This window comes from Mangifera indica, chromosome 20, assembly GCF_011075055.1.
Source record: "Mangifera indica cultivar Alphonso chromosome 20, CATAS_Mindica_2.1, whole genome shotgun sequence".
Taxonomy (NCBI): Eukaryota; Viridiplantae; Streptophyta; class Magnoliopsida; order Sapindales; family Anacardiaceae; genus Mangifera; species Mangifera indica.
The window spans coordinates 3,322,824-3,335,401 of NC_058156.1; the positions used below are offsets into that span (position 1 = coordinate 3,322,824).

The 12,578-nt window shown below is 35.6% G+C and overlaps 1 protein-coding gene across 1 annotated transcript; it reads right to left on the reverse strand.

Annotated features, from left to right (window-relative positions):
* Positions 1-2,138: 2,138 nt before the first annotated feature.
* Positions 2,139-5,448, reverse strand: LOC123204141 (LRR receptor-like serine/threonine-protein kinase GSO1). The gene has a single exon (XM_044620716.1). It carries the CDS (start codon positions 5,249-5,251, stop codon positions 2,324-2,326), a length of 2,928 nt encoding a protein of 975 aa, XP_044476651.1. The 5' UTR covers positions 5,252-5,448; the 3' UTR covers positions 2,139-2,323.
* Between the last annotated feature and the right edge of the window lie 7,130 nt (positions 5,449-12,578).

The following is a 12,578-nucleotide window of genomic DNA, read 5'->3' on the forward strand; positions in this document are numbered from 1 at the left end:
AATCTGAACCCTCTATAAAAAACTCTTTGTCAAAACTCTCATTCGTAGCCCCCTCCTCCCTTGTTTCTTACTGTTTTAGTATTTATTTTCCAGTCTCCATCTCTTTTGTGCTTTGTTCCAGCCACGTTAACAGGTGTTATACATACAGAAAGATCATTCTTCTTTCTTTATATAAAACTTTCGTGAATGTTTGTGTGTCTTTTTTTTTTTTTTTTTGATTTTTACGTGCAAAAAACTTCCATCCGCATGCGACGTGCAGTGGGCAGAGCGGCCATATTTTGCACAAATGAAACTGTATATGTGGTTCAGCTGCTTCTAAAATGGTTGATGTTGCTATTTCCATATACATCAACCTATTTGGATTGGAATCTATAAGCAGCAAACATAGTTCCTTCTCAACTCTTGTTTTTTACTGTATCTTCTAAAGTCTAGTGACCAACTGAGGTCACAATTTTATTATCGGTTTATTTTTCATCACCTTAACGAACATAGAGTCAGTTGGATTGTCATTTCTTCATAATCTGACATGGACCCTTTAATGGAGTGAAAGTAACCCACCCAAGGAAGAATGAGAGAAAAGTTGAAAATAATGTCTGAGAATGATATTGCGGAGACTAGAGAGAGAGGTGTTTGTAATGGACTGACTGACTTACCTATCGTCAAATCCCTAAGAAAAGGCTTTTTGGGCTTTCCTCATATTGGGCTCAGTTGGGGCCCTATTGGTTTTGCAAGAAATAATATACTAAATTTCAAAAAAAAAAAAAAAAAAAATTCTAGTACATAAATCCAAACCATGTATATGGTTTCACATTTTGATTTTTGTCGTAATTAGAATTATAAATTATTAGAGTAATATTCATTTTTCCCACTTGAGGTATGACTTTATAACTATTTTACACTCACGGAATGTATATATAAATGATATATTTCTATTTATTTATTGAATATATAAATCATAATTTTTTTTTTCACTTAAAACCTAATTCAATAAAAATATAAACTAATGTTGTAAGTTTTCACATTCTAAAATTTTAAAAAATCATTAAAAATGATAATTATTTTACAATTTCATTTTAACATTTAAATATGACAATATGATCTTTTTTTATATGTTTAAAAACTTATAATTCGACTTTTATGACTAAATTTGGAAATGCCTAAAATTCAACACCTGGCAATTTGAATATAATTTTATATACTCTGGAGTGTCTAAAGTTATATGAACTTGAAATTATATGTAAGTGACTCTAGACGCACATCCGATCATTTTAATTATGCCAAAGGACTCATTCCCACCCAAAGAATGTGGTATTCTCAATTCCCATATTTTAATTTAGAAATTCTATGCATCTACTAATAGATGGTTAAGTCTGTTAGTTTTAAAGACAAAATTATCATTTTATCTATAATATTAAAAATAAACTAAAATTTTATCTCTTTTCCCCTCTAAACCCTAAAAAGTAACAAAATTTTCCCTAGACTAAGTTTTTAAAAAATCACATTCCTCCCCTAAAGTTTAACTTCAATATCCGATCGCTTCCTCTGATGCCATCTCTGGTAATTTCTCTCTCCTGATGGTTTCTCTTCCTCCGATGGTTTGCCTAAGCTTCTCTTCTCCCTTTGATGATCATGCATCACTTGTTTTCGTTGGGAAAGACAAAAAACTTTGTCTTCCCAGCTTGAATAACCAGCCGGAGGAAGGAGAGATGGGAAGAGAGACACTGTCAGAGGAAGAGGAAGTATCGAAAGCAAGAAGTCGTCGGCAATGGCTTCAAATATGTCGTTGGAAATTGAAAACTAATCTATAAAGGGCGAAATGTTGTTTTTTAAAACTTGGCATAATGAGAAATTGTTAGTTTTTAGAGTTTAAAGGGACAAATGAATAAAATTTAAAGGAGTTAGGTTAACTTTAATCGTTCATGAGTGAGTAAATGAGATTTTCTTAATTAAAAGATGAGAACTAGGAAATCAACAAACTTTTGGGTGGGAATTAGTACTTAGGCCTTTTAATTAAGGGTCCTCTCTTTGCCCATTTTACTTCTCTAAAATGTACAAGTTAAGTTAAAATGTAGTTGCCCTGTTGAATCTTTCAGAATACATCCGTCAGACAAAAGTCAGGAGGCTGCCGACAACAAGAATTGAAACGGAAAATAACACCACTCTTATGAAATCATCTATTGTGTTTAATGTTTCTAGGCTTTTTAAACTCTCAACTCTTGGTACAAAAGCATTTGAAACATACTTGACTCGTTAAAGAAATTGTAGAGAGACAGAATTTTACAAACAATAAACCGCAACAAATTAAAACAAAAACTGGAAGTGATCAGACCAAGTTATCATCCATTTCCCTGTTATCCATATTGAATTGGAATATGCATGTTTTAGAAAAGTGTTCATGTTGTGGGGAAACCAATGCCATAGACTTCATTCTCCAATACTCACCATTTCTTCTTTTTTCATCTCCATAAACCCATTTCTCTTCTTCTTTCCTCTGTTCACTCCCAGGACCACCCTCCGAATTTGATATGGAAACTTTCCTCCAATTTAACCACATTCTAAGCATGATATAAACCATAATCAGGCATATCACCGTTGAAGTAAACACAATAGCCGCAATAATACCAATAACTTCAACGTTTGACAGTTTTCTTCCTCCTTGTTCCGCTGACTCTGCGCATGATTCTAATGGTGGGCCGCAAAGCTTTGCATTCCCCAAGAAAGAACTAAGCGGGAATCCTGAAATGGTTGAGGGAAGTTGGCCCTGTAGTGTATTATATGACAAGTTTAATACATGGAGGCTTGTCAGCTTTCCTAGTGAAGATGGAACTTCTCCTTGGAGTTGATTAGAAGAGAGGTTCAATCTCTCTAACTTCTCAAGATTTCCAAGAGAAGATGGAATTTCACCGGTGAAAAGATTTTTACTTAAATCCAAGATTACTTGTAGTTCAGTTAGGCTTCCTAGCTCAGATGGAACTGAACCTGTTAAGAAATTCTCCGAGAGCCTCAGTTCATAGAGCTTCTTGCACTGCTGAATTGTTGAAGGAATTTCTCCAGAAAGATTGTTTCTTTGCACATCAAGGACATTAAGAGAAGTGAGATAACCAATCTGCTCTGGGATCTTTCCAGATAGGTTATTTCCTTGGAGAGAAAGCTTAAGTAATCTTGAACAATTTCCTATTTCAGCTGGGATTGTTCCCTGGAAGTTGTTGAAGGAGAGATCAAGCTCCCCAATTTCTTGTAGGCTGCCAAGCCAAAGAGGCATTTCGCCATCGAGTTGATTGTTGTTAAAAAGGAGGTGTCCTAGTTTTTTACAATTCGAGAGCTCAGGATCTAGCTTGCCAGAGAAATTGTTGAATGATAAATCGAGGAACTTGAGCTGCGTGAGTTGGCCAAATTCAGAAGGAATGCTGCCAGTAAGATGATTATGTGCAAGGCGAAGACGGTTTAGGTTTCTTGACATGGCTAGTTCAGGAGGAATGGGACCTGAGAAACTGTTGTTTGTTAAGTCCAACGCAGTCAAAGAATTTGAACCAGTGAAAGGCAAGATGCTGCCACTAAATCTGTTGTGAGAAAAATTTATGATTTTGAGGTTTTTGAGTTGATAGAGAGATGCAGGAAGAGGGCCTTCAAAGGAGTTGTTATACAGAGTAATGAGGCTCAGTTCCGAAAGGAATGTGAATGTGGCTGGCAATGTTCCTGAAAGTTTGTTATCAGCCAAAGCCAAGGATTGTAGACTTCTGCAGTTGCCCAAGCTCGGCGGGATAGGACCTGATAAGTCATTCTGCCGCAGTTGAAGAAGCACAAGATATTTCAGCTTCCCGATAGTGTCAGGAATGGAACCTGTAAAATGATTGCCAAAGAAGTCAAGCATAGTTAAACTGGAGCAGTTTGTTAATTCTCTCGGAATACTTCCTGACATCTGGTTATCGTACAGGTAGAGAATGCTCAGCCTTTGTAACTTGCCAATTGTCACTGGAATTCCACCAGTAATCTTGTTGCCAAAAAGATAAAGGCTTTCCAGTTTACTCATGTTTCCAATTTCAGGAGCCAAAGTTCCTGAAAAGCTGTTATTATTAAGAGCAAGATCCGTCAGGTTCTCCAGCTTGGCCAGGCTTGGTGGTATTTCTCCTTCGAAACTATTATCAGAAAGGTCTAATAGTTGGAGAGATGAGCAGTGCAACAGCTCCAAAGGGAACTCACCAGAGAGCCTGTTTCGAGCTAGAATAAGTTGTTGCAAATTTGAATTGTTAAGACAGAAGTTGATTGGAATGCTACCTGTCAAAGCATTATCAGACAGAACCAGAACTTGCAGATTATTTAGGGGAGTATTGAGAACGCTTATGTTCCCTGAGAGGTTGTTTTTCGACAGGTCGAGTATCTTCAGCTGAACCAACTGGTTAAGCTCTGTAGGAAGTTCACCATTAAATCGATTCCCAAGCAAATTCAAGTAACTCAAATTGAAAAGATGACTTAGCTCTGCAGGAATGGATCCAGAAAGGCTGTTGTTGGCCAAGTTAAGAACTTGTAGAGATTTAAGCAATCCTATTGAAGAAGGGATATTTCCGTCGAGCAGATTGTTTGAGGCTGCAAAAATTTGAAGCTCCTCACAGCCATGAATGGCTTCTGGAATACGGCCGCTAAGCAAGTTGTTTTGCAGGTCAAGAGACGTCAGATGCTTCAAATTACCTATCTCTACAGGAATGCTCCCATTGAATTGGCAGTATGCAAGGCCTAATACCCTCAACTCAGTCAAGTTGCCAATGTTTGGTGGAATTTGACCCCATAACAAGTTATCTCCGATTCTAAGGACTTGCAACTTATTCAAAAGGCCTATCTCCGGAGGAATCTTACCAGAAAGAGAGTTCGAATAAAGAAGCAGTGTCCTTAGATTCTGAAGCTGTCCAAGCTCAAAAGGAACCGAACCAGTGAGTAAATTTGAGGATAAATCTAGTATTTGAAGTGAAGTCAAGTGCGAGAACTCGTGCGAGATGGAACCTGATAGTCCTGAGCCTGATAGATTCAAGCCTAAAACATGTTGATCATCTGAGCATGTTACTCCATGCCAGCTGCATATATGAGCTCTTGGTGACCAGTTGTCAAGAACTCCCGTAGAATCAACTACTTCTTGTTTGATTCGAAGAAGCCATAAGGAATCTGTTGAGTTATCTCCAAGAGAAGCAACAAATGTCATTAAAAACAGAACGAAATGAGACATTTGAATGCAACCCATTTCGAAATGCATGAAAAACATAAAATTAGGAACCAAGGTATCAGATTACAGATCCCAAGGTTTCAGTGTCATAAGTTGAGAAGAAGGTTTATTTCATGCTGAATAAAAAGGCAAGAACAAGCAACAAAAGTTCCTGAAACGAACAAGAACAACAGCAAAATGGAATAGAAAGTTTCAAGGAGGGAATTTGAAGCCGTCTTTTCTTTTACTATTTTCTTCCTTTCATTCTCAAGGCAATTATGAAATATTGAAACATGTTTATGTTTTTATATCGTGTGGGATGAAAAAATGTATGGAGATAAGAAAAAGTGATCGGTATTGTTGAAAAGACATTAAAAAAAAAAAAAATGTTAAGGGCAGACCCACGAAACAAAATTGTCCACCTCTCTGGGCCATGTCAAATTCAGATTGGATATTTTCCAAGAACAATTATAGATTGTTCAGAATATTAAGATAGAATTATCACAATTCATCAGAGGAGTAATGTCATGTGATTTGTAATTTGTATGGATTTGGGTTTTGTCATATTATCATTAATTTAAAATCATTCAAAACATATCTTTATTAATATTGAAGATTTGACTTTCTTAAAGAGATATGGTTAATCTTATCAAATTTTTTGTCAATTATATTGGTATAAATCCATTGTATGAGTGAAATTATGGAATGTTGCAGAGGACCATAGGCAAGCATTGGCTCTATCACTATGGTCCAGTTGGGTTCTTGATATAGATCAATGGACCAGCCATTGCCAAATATCTAAATCATGAAAAATGAAATTTAAAAGCATACAACTTTACAACGTTTTTAGTTTAGTGAGTAGTATTGTCCTGCAACTTTGTGTGTCAGTGTTAGTGCAATTTGCCCTGAACGTGTTCTTTCAAAATTTCAATGGAGAAATCTTATAGTTGAGAAATTGGACTACTATTTTCCTCCATCTCTGAAACCTAAACCACCTAATACTAAATTTTAATACGGCAAGAAAACAAAGACGGGGAAACAATCACAATCCATTCACAGTGAAGACCAAATTTGTTAATCATATTGAACCCATTATTGGGCCAAAACCATGTGAGGTTTGGTGTAATGTTTCCAAGAAATTCATTGGGGTATTACATCAATTTAAATTTTGTGTTAAGAAATGAGAGATAAACTCAGAATATTTAATAGGTAGATTCTGTTGAATAAGAACCCAAACAAGTGAGGACAAAGAGGTTAACTTCATACAGTTGGATTTTTCATTGATTGAGTTTTTGAATGGGGATTGTTGAGCTTTCAATAGTACTATTTTTTTGCCTTCAAGAGATAGTTTGGGTGACAAGAATAGAGACACTTAAACAAAAGAATATAGGCCTAAAATTTATTAACAACATATAAAATTAAACTCTTTATTTACCTCAAATGTTTGTGGGGTCAATTATTAAACTCGAAATTTCACTCACTTGGTGTGGTGAGTTCAATCTTGAAAGGACAATCCAAGTCAAATAACGGTTGCTTGTTAAAAAAGAAAAATTAGCTTTTTCTAAATTTTTCATCTTTTTACTATGGAATTAAGTTCTCAGTTTTTTTAGCAAATGCAACTAACCAGCAAAGTCTATAAAGGGAACAAAACATTTAATCACCTGGACCATTTGTGAAGTTACCAAAGCAAAGTGTCTATTGTTTACTTTTCACCGCTGCTAATGTGTAGTATGCAAAATGTGCCTGCTAAAGTTATGTTCATATGCCTGTTTGTCTTTTGATATTGAAATGACATTTGACATTCTCTTTGAATGTGCCTGCCTCTTATTAAGACATTTTTTTAAGGTAAAAATTAGAAGCTCTCTATATATTAAATGGAATGTTTTAAGACTGATACATCAAATTAAGAGAATTTGTCAAATACCTAATCTAAGTGTCTTTTTGTCTAACCTTCAATATGCGATCAAACTACTACCTACTTTCGAATTTAAACAAAAAATAAATAAATAAATAAATAAGGATGGTTTTGTTTTAACATATCAGAACATTAAGTCAAATGTCAAGAGATAACAGACATATTAAAAAGCCAAAGAAGGTACATTGTTGACTATGAAAACATTAATAATGAAACCTGAAAAGCAGCACAATGATTTAAAAAATGAAAAATTGCTTTCCCAAAGGCTTATTTCTAGTTAAATGAGTAAATTTAGAGAATAGGAAGCAGATAAAGCAGGCAACCACTAATACTAACGACTTCACAGTAACATGCCCTGTGAACAATAATAGAAGTATTAAAGAGGACTCAGCAGACTAGAGGCTCTCTCATTGATCGCTTGCTCATGCATTGCCTTCAAACATTATGAGGAGACTAGAAAAGAAAGTGTTGTGGATCTAAATAAAAAATTGGACATGAAGTGCAAACAACAAAACTGTAAGCGAAAATTAATACCACCAATCCAAGATCACCGGAAAAATACCTGATTTACTAAATCTGGCAATTGATGATGATTGTTAATTTGAAGCACTCCTGACGATATTCACAACACCCTTTGCTGATTTACTTCTGTTGTAATGTTGGCAAATTCAAGTTTTCTATAATAACTTGAAAATATAGTATTTTGAAGAAAATAACAAAGGAAATTGAGAGTTAAAATATTGAAGGAAGACATACTACAATACATTTCAGAAATGAGAATGCCTATTTATAGGCTTACAACCAAACTAAAATCCTAATAAATCTCAACTGCTATTAGATTTTATTGACACTACTTTACTAACTAAAAATCAGAAAATTAAGGAGCAAGAATCTGATCTGAACAAATATCAAATACTAAGTCTACCTAAGACTTTTTCAAATAAAACATGTGCTTCCCTTTTTGTAAACATCAACTTCAAATTTCAAAAGCAAACTCTCATGCGTTTTAACACTCCTCCTTGAGATTTGCCTTAGACATGCCAAGCTTCATCCTTAGGAACTCCAGCCTTGAATTAGAAAGCGCCTTAGTCATTATGTCAGCAAGTTGCACTTCAGTTGAGCAATGATGCAACTTGATAAGTGAATTCTTTTCAACTTATCTTATGGAATGAAATTTTACATTAATATGCTTGGTCTGTCCATGTTGGACAGGATTTTGAGCAATGGCAATGGCCGACTTGTTGTCACAATAAAGCTTAGTTGGTGAGCTTTGTTCCCGGCCTAGATTAGCAAGCAATTTTCTCAACCATATTGCTTGATTTGCAGCAGCTGCAAGGGAGATATACTCCGCTTCTGCAGTTGATTGTGCTACCACTTCTTACTTTCTTGCATTCCAGCAAATTGCACCTGAACCAATTGTAAATACATAGCCAGAAGTACTTTTCATGTCATCAACACTTCCTGCCCAATCACTGTTAGCATAGCCATTTAGTTTAACTCCTCCTATCTTCCAATACCAGATGCCAAGATCTGTTGTACTTTTAACATACTTCAGCACCCTCTTTGTAATTCCCATGTGAACATTGGTAGGTGAACTCATGAATCTTAAAAGCAAACCAACTGGAAACATCAAGTCAGGTTTGGTTGCTATCAAGTATAGTAGGCTGCCTACCAAGCTTCTATATGCAGAAGGTTCTTCAAGTTTCTCACCATCATTCTTTGAAATCTTCTCATTTTGTGCTAGTGGAGTTGCTACTCCTTTGCATGAATCTAGCTTGAATTTCTTAGGAATATCAACAACATATTTTCTTTGTGAAATGAAAATACCTGAGCTGTATTGATAAATTTCCATTCCAAGAAAGTAGTTCATGATGCCAAGATCAGACATCTCAAATACATCTTGCATTTCTGTTTTAAACTTGGCCAAAACCTGCATATTGCTTCCAGTAACTAGCATGTCATCAACATAAAGTGACACCACCAGTTGCAAACCATCATTATTTTGTTGCAAATATAAGGTGGCTTCATTTTCACTCCTCTTGAATCCAAGCTAGATCAGATGAGAATCAATTCTGCTATACCAGGCTCTTGGTGCCTGCTTTAGACCATAGAGAGCCTTATGTAGCTTGTACACTTTGTGTTCATTGCCAACAACTTCAAAGCCTTCTAGTTGTTGAACATAAATTTCTTCCTGAAGTATACCATTTAGAAAAGCTGACTTGACATCTAAATGGTACACTTTCCATCCCAATTGACCAGCAAGAGCAAGTAGTAGCCTTATAGTGTCATGTCTAGCTACTGGTGCAAATATATCATTATAGTCCACTCCAGCAACTTGGGCAAAGCCCTTTGCAACCAATCTGGCCTTGTGCTTAAAGATTGAGCCATCTGAATTGAATTTGGTTTTGAAAACCCATTTCACACTAATTACCCTATTAGCTTTAGGTAGTTTTGTTAGCTTCTAGGTTCCATTTTTTTCAATAACATCAATTTCAGCCTTTATAGCCTCAATCCATTCTGGAAATCTTACAGCTTCTGTGTAACATGTAGGCTCAACATGTACAAGATTGCACCTCTCATACACATCAGATAATGATTTCACCTTTAGCACATGTGTGTTTGAAGTTGCTTCAACGAGTTTATCTTCAATACTTATGCTTTCTGTTGCTTGTTCAGGAATAGATGGAGTGGCTTGATCACACTTGTTGACTTTCTTCAAGTCTCAATCCCAATAGGAATTTTCATCAAAGTGTATATCTCTACTTATCACAATTTTCATTCCACTCAAGCTATAAATCCTGTAACCTTTTGATTCTGCTGCATACCCGACAAATATACCTTTCTCAGCTCTTTCATCAAGCTTCCCTCTCCTCACAGATGGCACATGAAAGTAACACAACGAGCCAAACACTTTCAGGTGCTTAATAGAAGGTTTTAGACTAGACCATACCTCTATTGGTGTTTTGCTTAGAATATACCTAGTTGGAAGCCTGTTAAGCAAATATACTGAAGTATTGACTGCTTTAGCCCATAAAAGCTTTGGTAACTTCTTTTCAAATAGCATGCACCTTGCCATCTCCATCACGATTCTATTCTTCCTCTCGGAGACTCCATTCTGCTGTGGTGAGTATGGAACTGTCAACTGATGTATAATTCTAGCTCCTTCACAAAAAATGTTGAACTTTATTGAGGTATACTCACCTCCGTTGTCAGTTCTGAGCACCTTAATCTTCTGGCCACTTTGGTTTTCAGCCATTTTCATGAAGCTTTTGAATTTGGAAAGCACTTGTGACTTGGTTTTTAGAAATAAACCCAGGTCATTCTGCTAAAATCATCAATAAATGGTGTAAAATACACATTGCTGCCTAATGAAACTGTGCTCATTGGTCCACAAATATCTGAATGGACTAATTCTAACTTCTGAGCAGCTCTCTTGGTCGTATCATGAGGAAATGGTTGTCTAGGCTGCTTCCCTAGCTTACGACTTTCACAAGTTTGAGCATTGATTGTGATTTCAGACATGTCTTCAACCATACCAGCTTCTTGCATAAACTTCAATGACTTCAAGTTGAAATGACCATATCTTTTATGCCAAACAATACTTTCATCAATCTTAGCACTAAAGACATGATCTTCAAATAAGTCAAGCTTCAAATAAAAGCTATTTCCATTCATTTTGATTTTGGTTATTTCGGTTCCATGAACATTAGTGATGAAACATAATTTTTCTTTAAAAGCGACTGCATATCCATTTCTTAGCATTTGAGCAACACTAAGAAGATTTTGATCTAGTTCTAGAATATAAAGAACATTTGTGATAATTTTTGTACCTCTCTTGGTGTTGATAGTGATTGTCCCTTTTCCTTTGGCCTGCACAACTTCACCATTTCCCAGCTTGACCTTTGGTTGAATTGATTTATCAATGAAGGTGAAAACCGATAGATATTTTGTCATGTGACTTGTGCAGCCACTGTCAATGAGCCAAGTATTTAGTTCATGAGAACTAAGTACTTGTGAGACCATAAACAAATGCTCAACATCATTTTTATCTTCTTCAGTCACATTGGCATGTTGCTGAGGATGCTGCTGAGATTGGCTTTTCTTGGCCCTGCAATACTTCTCAGTGTGGCCGACTTTATTACAGAAATTACAAGGAGGTTTATTTTTATGCCAACAATCCTTTTCAACATGATTGGTTCTTTTGCAATGACAGCAAGGAGGAAAATTCTTTTTTTTTTTTCTGCTGTAGGTGAAGATCTTGCAAATTTCCCTTTGTTGTTCTTGAAAGACTTCTTTCCTTTGTGATATGCTTGAAAAGCACCTTCAGTAGTTACATCACTTCTCATTGAAACTCTTTGCTTTTGTGCATGAAGCTTGCTAATTAATTCTGAAATTGTGAGTCTTTGCAAGTCACAAGATTCTTCAATTGTAGAGATCTTGGCTTTAAACTTTTGAGGTACTGAAACCATAATCTTTTTTACCACCTTCTGATCAGGTGGATTCTTACCATGCAATCTGATCAGGTTGACTAGCTTCATAAGCCTTACTGAGTAGTCCTTCACCAGCTCATCATCTTTCATTTTTTATAGCTCAAACTCTCTCTTAAGAGTAAGTACCTTGCTTGCCTTCACTCTTTCATCTCCTTCAAATGTCTTCATTAGCTTATCCCATACAACTTTAGGAGAGTTTAAGTGCATAATGCTGGTAAAGATGTCATCAGCCAAACCTGAATGGATACATGTCAAGGTTTTGTCCTTCTTCATCTTTTCTTCTTTATGTGCCTTTATCTGAGCAAGAGTTGGATTTTCTCTCAAGGCAAGTGGATCTTCATCAGTTTCCACTACATGCCATAGACCTTGAGATCTCAAATAAACTCTCATTTTTACGGGGCATATGTGAAAATGATCTCCTGTAAACATCGGAGTTGCAAGAGTAGAAGAACTAGAAGAAGCCATAAATAAATGTGGAAATCTCTCTCTCTCAACCTCACAATGTTTACACTCAAATAACCCTCACAGCCCGAAGGAATTAAGCTCTGATACCACTGTTGTAATGTTGGCAAATTCAGGTTTTCTATAATAACCTGAAAATATAGTATTTTGAAGAAAATAACAAAGGAAATTGAGAGTTAAAATATTGAAGGAAGGCACACTATAATACATTTCAGAAATGAGAATGCCTATTTATAGGCTTACAACCAAACTAAAATCCTAATAAATCTCAACTGCTATTAGATTTTATTGGCACTACTTTACTAACTAAAATTCAGAAAATTAAGGAGCAAGAATCTGATTTGAACAAATATCAAATACTAAGTCTACCTAAGACTTTTTCAAATAAAACATGTGCTTCCCTTTTTGTAAACATCAACTTCAAATTTCAAAAGCAAACTCTCATGTGTTTTAATAGCTTCCTCGTTTCTGTAAGAATTCTTCCAGAGAATAGAATAGAAAGAGTACTGTGTTTATTTTG

Excerpts from the sequence above, each read along its gene's own strand:
- LOC123204141 (XM_044620716.1), bottom strand. The coding sequence starts at position 5,251 with ATGTTTTTCATGCATTTCGAAATGGGTTGCATTCAAATGTCTCATTTC.